Source organism: Ananas comosus, unplaced genomic scaffold, assembly GCF_001540865.1.
Source record: "Ananas comosus cultivar F153 unplaced genomic scaffold, ASM154086v1, whole genome shotgun sequence".
Classification (NCBI taxonomy): Eukaryota; Viridiplantae; Streptophyta; class Magnoliopsida; order Poales; family Bromeliaceae; genus Ananas; species Ananas comosus.
The window spans coordinates 1-6,894 of record NW_017892210.1 but is presented as its reverse complement, the minus strand read 5'-3'; the positions used below and the strand labels follow the sequence as shown (position 1 = coordinate 6,894).

Genomic DNA, 6,894 nt, shown 5'->3' with positions numbered 1-6,894 from the left:
TAGGGGTGGAAACGAGCCGAGCTCGAGCAAGCTTACCTCGGCTCAAATTCGGCTTGAAATTAATTTCGAGCTTAAATTTAAGCTCAAGCTTGGATTGAAATTAATTCGAGCCGAGCTCGAGCGAGCCTAATTTCAAGTCGAGCGAGCTCGAGCCCTAAACGAGCCGCTTGAAATTCTCAACATTATACGATCAATAGTTTAATTTGTATAGAACATTATCTATAATTTGGATACAAAAATATGTCTAATAGTTCAAAGTACAAAATAATTATATGAAATATAGTATTATAATATGAAAAAATATAATTTATGAGTTAAATATCTAATATTTTCAGCCTCACATATCTTTACTTCCGCCTTCAATCTCTATTTTATTTATTTTCATTTATGTAGTCAAAAATAAATAAATTATATAGATAAATATTGGATTAAACTATCTAATAATATATAACTAAAATTAAAATTTTATATGAATAATAATTTTTTACTTCAAAAATATTCCGTATATTTTCTCAAGTATACAATTAATAGCAAGGTAGGTAACAGCGGGCATATGATGTTACTTGGTAACTTAGAGGGCTTCCGGCTTGGCCACTTAGGGTGAGAAACAGAAAAAGAGAAAGAGAGAAACATATTGAAAATTTAGAGCTCTGTGGAAGAAAGAAAGAAAGAAAGAATATATAAATTTAGTAAGATTTTGCTCTTTTATTTGTCTATTAGATTTGTTTTTATGGGCCAACAACATTGGCCCAATTTTAACTAAACTCAAATTATTCACTCAGCCTATATATAATTAAAATATATTATATTTATATATTTTGTAATATATATATAGTGTAGGACTACTATGCTATCGAAAATATAGAGGATTTGATGTTTTTGAATTTTTGACCCTTTGATTAAAAATTGTATGGTTGGGATGATTGTGGTCTCACCTAGGATTAAATAATACTCTTAGGATTGAGTGGTCCTTACAAGGTAATAATAATATTAATCCAAAGATAAGAAACGATTAAAGGGATTGATCTAAGAATCAAAAAATCGAAAGCACCATATCTCTATACTTTCGATAGCATAGTAGCTCTACTATATATATATTATATATATATATATATAAATAGTATATATAATATATATATATATAATATATATATATATATATATATTATATATATTCGAGCTTTTCGAGCCTAATTCGACGAGCCGAGCAATACTCGAACTCGGCTTGAAAGATTCGCAGCCTTTTTTTTTGTTCAACAGTTCGGCTCATTTATTTTGAATCGAGCTCCGAGCGAGCCAAATATCGAGAGAGTCGGAACGCCGAGTCGAACACGAGCCGGCTCGCTCCATTATGCAGCCCCTAATGTGCTGAATTAAAGTGGGCATATTTTGATTTAGTCTTTGATTTCTGAAAATATATTCTTGAAAATAATTTTCTAGCTCAATTTTTTATTATTATTTTTATTTAGCTTGTTTAGTTTCTAAATTTTATCCTAAAATTCTCTTCCCTATTCAAAAAATAAAAATTATATTTTTTTTCCCCGAAAAACATGCACTGGTTTTCAAATTTTTTTTTTTTTTAAAAAAAAGAAAATTGGGGAATCAACACACCCACTTAGTTAGTAGGGGGCTTAATTTTGTTGTCGAATAAAGCAGTCATGCTTAATTATTTCGTAGCCGGTGTCCTCCACTTTGGATGTCAGCATTGGAGAACTTATTTCTCCTCCTAAATCTTTCTTCCTCTTCGTCCAACTGTTTCACTCCAGGAGTTTGATCAATTGCCCGATCGAGTAGTGGTGAAGTAGTAGGAGCTCGAGCCATTATATAGGAGGATCGTAATAATGGCTTTACCTTTCATTGCCGAATCGGTGGCGTCGGCGATCATCGACAATCTTGTCAGCACGTGCTTATCCTACCTTGAGGTGTACCCGGCGACCAGCGGCATGCAGGACGAGCTCGAACGGCTGCAGCAGGCACTTCCGCAGGTCCAGGCAGTCTTGACTGCAGTCGAGGAGGGTGCGCCGGTCATGGCGCAGAACAAGGCGCTGGAAACGTGGCTGTGGCAGCTCAGAGACGCCGTGGAGAACGCGGAGGACGCGCTCGACGAGCTGGAGTACTACGAGTTACAGAAGAAGACTATACGAGATCGAGATGACAAGGTGCGTGGTATTCTATCTAACTGCAAGAGAAAGTTTGATAGTTTCGTTAATCGTATATTTAGCGATGACACACTGAAGCGGTTGAGGGAGGCCGTCAAGGGGCTGGATCGGGTCATTGCCGGTATGGGGCCACTCCTTCATCTTGTTACTGGGTTATATGGCCCTGGCCTTAACCGTCAGAAACTCGAGGACGTTAAGAATGCTCGCGAGACTGGCTCCTTGCTAACCGAAACTGATGTGCTCGGACGAGACGAGGAGCGGGACCTGATAGTTGAATGGCTGATCAAACCGGGAGATGCCGATGTCAACGTCTCCGCTTTTACAATTGTTGGTATGGGCGGGCTCGGGAAGACCACTCTTGCTCAACTAGTCAATTGCGACGAAAGGGTGCGAGAGTACTTCAGCCCGATTATGTGGGTCTGCGTTTCTCTGGACTTTGATGCAGCTGCGATAATAAGAAAAATGTTAAACAACTCTTGCTCAACTACTCTAGATGCTCTCCATAAGGATCTTATACAAAAACTTACATCAAAAAGGTTTTTGCTCATACTGGATGATGTTTGGAACGATGATAACACCACGGAGTGGGAGAAATTGGTTGCTCCTTTGAAATTCGGACAGAGAGGAAGCAAGATCTTGTTGACAACTCGGATGGGTTCAGTTGTGGATATGGCGGCAAAAGTGATGAAATGCAAACGGGAATCATTAAATCTAAATAAGTTGGAGGAGAGCGACTGTATGTCGCTTTTCAATAAGCATGCATTTCTCGGTGTGAACCCTGGTGATTATGAAAACTTGCAGCTGATCGGTGAGCAGATAGTGAAGAAACTTGGAGGAAGCCCATTGGCAATTAAGATCATAGGAGGAATGCTGAACGACCGCATGGACTATGAATATTGGAAGAAAATCTTGGAAGAAGACATCATGAAATTACAACATGGAAAGGACAGCATTATGACAATTTTGAGATTAAGCTACGATCACTTAACCACAAACTTACAACTCTGCTTTAGATATTGTAGTTTATTTCCACAGGATCATATGTTTAAGAGGAAAAAGTTGGTCAATATGTGGATTGGTTCGGGTCTGATTTTAGAATCTATTTGTGGCAGGCAAAGGCCAGACGATATCGGAAATGAGTATTTAAATCTTCTGACAAGAAAATCATTCTTTACTTGCAAAATCAGTGATAATGGGTTGAAATTTACTAAAAAGTATTTGATGCACGATCTGCTACATGACCTAGCACAATCAGTTTCTTTAGGGGAATGCATCAGAATAGAAGGTGATGTTGCAGGATATATTATTCCAAAAACAGTTCGACATTTATCTGTTGATATGATAAATCTTCTTTCCATCAGAGAGATCTCCAATCTTAAGAATGTGCGCACTCTTGTCATTTCTGTTAGAGAGGATAATGAGCATAATGCAGATCATGCACTTGAATTTCTCGAGGTTATAAAAAGGTTTAAAAAGTTACGCTTATTGATCTTAGATGTGAATATTCACTCTCATAAACTGCCCGATGCACTTAGTAGCTTGATACACCTCCGCTACCTATCTCTTTCACAAGGGCAAGTTATGAACGAAAATATTGAATATGATGGCTTGACCAACTTGGTCAATTTGCGTTCATTAGTTGTTTCCAATGATGTGATAAGAAATATTCCTTTTATTAGCAAACTATCCTTCATCCACAAATTAGAAAATTTTATTGTTCGAGAGGAGAGTGGTTACAAAATCGGTGAACTAAAGAACCTCAGGGACCTTCGTCACCTGTGTATTAGGAAACTTGAAAAGGTGAGGAGTTATGAAGAAGCCATTGAGGCCAATTTAAACGAGAAAAAATATCTCAAATCACTATCATTGATATGGTCTAAAGAACGCTTCAATAGTGCAGAGGCAGATGAACAGCTCCTCGATAACCTCTGCCCGCATATCAATCTCAAGAAAATGTGCATTGCACAATACCAAGGTGCTAAATCTCCATATTGGATGACAAATCTATCTCTTGTCAATTTGACATTCATCGAATTGAGTGATTGTAAAGGATGGGAGCACCTCCCACCTCTTGGGCAGTTTTCTTCGCTCCAATATCTTCGCTTGCGGAGACTGGATGCAATAAAGCAAATAGATTGTTCACTCATCAGAAGCAGCAGTGGATGTGCCTTTCCATCATTGAAGAAGTTATTCTTTGATGACATGCCTAACTTGGAGGAGTGGATTGGAGTAGATGACCGGTGCATGTTTCCTCAACTTCATACTATGGAAATTAATAGCTGCCCTAATTTGACGGAAATTCCTACTCTGCCTTATAGTCTAAGACAATTGGAAATTTCTAATGTCGGATTGACCGCTCTTCCAACAATAAATCAGGATTACGCAAAGAACAATGTAAGTGCTTTATTTTATAAACTTCAAATTTCTCCCGATGTTTAGCTCATTTTCACTTGCCCCCCTGTAGTTCAAAACGTATCAATTTGTCCCTTCCCACCCGTGGTTTAGCCTATTTTCACTTTGTCATCCCCTGGTTCAAAAAATTACACTTTGCCTCCTTTGGTTTAGTTCACTTTTCACTTTGTTATCCTCTGATTTTTTTTTAACATTTTTAATTTGCCACGCTATTTTATATAGAATTTTTTTGACGAAATAAAAATTAAACCATAGAAGTGCAAAGTGAAACTTTTGAACCGCAAAGTGGCAAGGTGAAAATGAGTTAAATCACACGGAAGGCAATTTGAAGTTTACCCTTATATCAAAACACCAATTCGAATTTGCATAGCTGTGGTTGCCCGGACTTAAATATCTTTTACATCTTTTCTTTCTTGCAGCTGCAAGAACATTCTCAGGCTCTTGAAACATTAGCCATCACACAATGTGAGAAGCTCGAATATGTTCCACTAGAGTTTTTTGGGAAGTTCAAAGCCATAAAATACTTGCACATAAAAAAGTGTCTGAAGTTGACAAAACGTGGGATCTCAGACATCCAACTGCCCTCTGTACTCAATGAACTCACTATTGGGTCATGTGGCGACCTTGAGGTGTCACTGCTGTGGTCAGCGAATTTAACCTCTCTCACTAAGTTGGAATTACTCAATTGTGCAAGGATAAAATCCCTTCCCCCAGGACAAGTGTGTGCACGGTGGACGATGCTTTCCCGCTTAGAAATAAAGAACTGCAGAGAACTGTCATCATTAGGGGGAATACAAGCTCTCGTATCTCTCCATTCTTTAGAAATTGAAGGGTGTGACAAGCTAATTGGAGTTGCCCTGCTGCAGCCTCCGTTCCCAAACGATGTCGGCCAAAAGAATGCAGAGGACTGCTTTTTGAAGCTTGGTAAACTATCAATTGACCACCACGCGCTCCTGCTCTTGGAGCCATTGAGAAGTCTCTCCTCCATCAGCAATTTGACTATCTCTGATGCTTCGCACCTCACCAGCTTACCTGAGGAATGGCTACTGCAAAATCACGCTGCCCTCAAATTTTTAGAAATACAGAATGCAAGCTCCCTTCAGTCGCTACCCCAGAGCATGACAAAACTGTGCTTCCTCCTGTGTTTGGTAGTGCATAATACTGATCTCATCCGGTCACTTCCAGATCTGCCTACTTCACTGTGTACTCTACTCATCTATGGGTGTCACCCCGTGTTGAAGGAGCGATGCCAAGAGAATATAGGCCTTGATTGGCCCAAGATTGCCCACATCCCTATCAGGATGATTGAATAGCATTTGCAGATCGTGATTATGATGATGCATATTGTGTGCTTACTTTACCACCCTTCATCTCGCTCATGATACCCTCTGCAATTAAGTGCAATTCATTTCGGTCTTAATGAACTACGTCTCAATCGATCTTAACTAACAAGGTTGTTTCATTTGTTTCAGGATTACTCACCTTTTTTTTTTTTCATTTCGGATAATGCAGCAGCAGTCAGGTTCGTTTTTAATTAGCGTCCTCAATTAGAAATTTTTATGTTTTTCACCCTTACTTTATGGTTTGGATACATAATAAAATGGAATTTAGCGCTAATTGCGCCCTATAATTAATACATGATGTTATGCTCACAGGACGGATTGGTCTTATAAAACAAACAATGTAATGAATACTACATTTGTTGCTAGCATATCTCAGTTGCATTCTAAAGTTAAATATGACTAATTGTGCAGTAATTTCTCTCTAGAGGTGCAAATAAGACTGGAGTCTCGCTCATGAGTTAGAACATAAGAGAAGGGTGACAAAAGCTTTTTAAGTTTGTTTAATTTCTTGGTGCAGGGCTGTAGTAATGGTATGGCACTCCTATATATATATTTCTCTCAATTTTTTCAAAAATATAAAACAAGAGTAAAGTTTTGTTGCTTATGTTCTATTTTGGCAGAACAAGAACATGTAAGGAATAGGACTCTCTATTGGCGCTCAAATCTATTTTTTCCTTATCAGGCATAAAACAAGATTAAAATCATACTACTTATTTTCTCTTCTCTTTCTTTTTTGGCGCAATAGTGAAAAAGGCTCTTATTGTCATATATGACTCCCATACATGGTCATGGTCCATCAATTTATTCATAAGAATATGGAAAAAAAAGACTAATGTCTTACTGCATGCTTGTGTTCTTCAGTTTTGTTGGTGCAGGATCAGAGTAACATATATTCCATGCGTTTTTGTTTGTGTGTGTGTGTGTATAGCAGCCGAACTAATGTAAAATCTTTAAGAAAGAAATTGCCCTCTTTTGCGGCA

The 6,894-nt window shown here is 38.1% G+C and overlaps 1 protein-coding gene across 1 annotated transcript; it reads left to right on the top strand.

Annotated features, from left to right (window-relative positions):
* Positions 1 to 1,568: 1,568 nt before the first annotated feature.
* LOC109705341 (putative disease resistance protein RGA4) lies at positions 1,569 to 6,205 on the top strand. Its single transcript, XM_020226077.1, has 2 exons — positions 1,569 to 4,553; positions 4,991 to 6,205. Exons 1-2 carry the CDS (start codon positions 1,842 to 1,844, stop codon positions 5,882 to 5,884), a joined length of 3,606 nt encoding a protein of 1,201 aa, XP_020081666.1. The 5' UTR covers positions 1,569 to 1,841; the 3' UTR covers positions 5,885 to 6,205.
* Positions 6,206 to 6,894: the final 689 nt, after the last annotated feature.

Excerpts from the sequence above, each read along its gene's own strand:
- LOC109705341 (XM_020226077.1), top strand. The coding sequence starts at position 1,842 with ATGGCTTTACCTTTCATTGCCGAATCGGTGGCGTCGGCGATCATCGAC. Across the intron at positions 4,554-4,990 it reads AGGATTACGCAAAGAACAAT|CTGCAAGAACATTCTCAGGC; the intron begins GTAAGTGCTTTA and ends TCTTTCTTGCAG.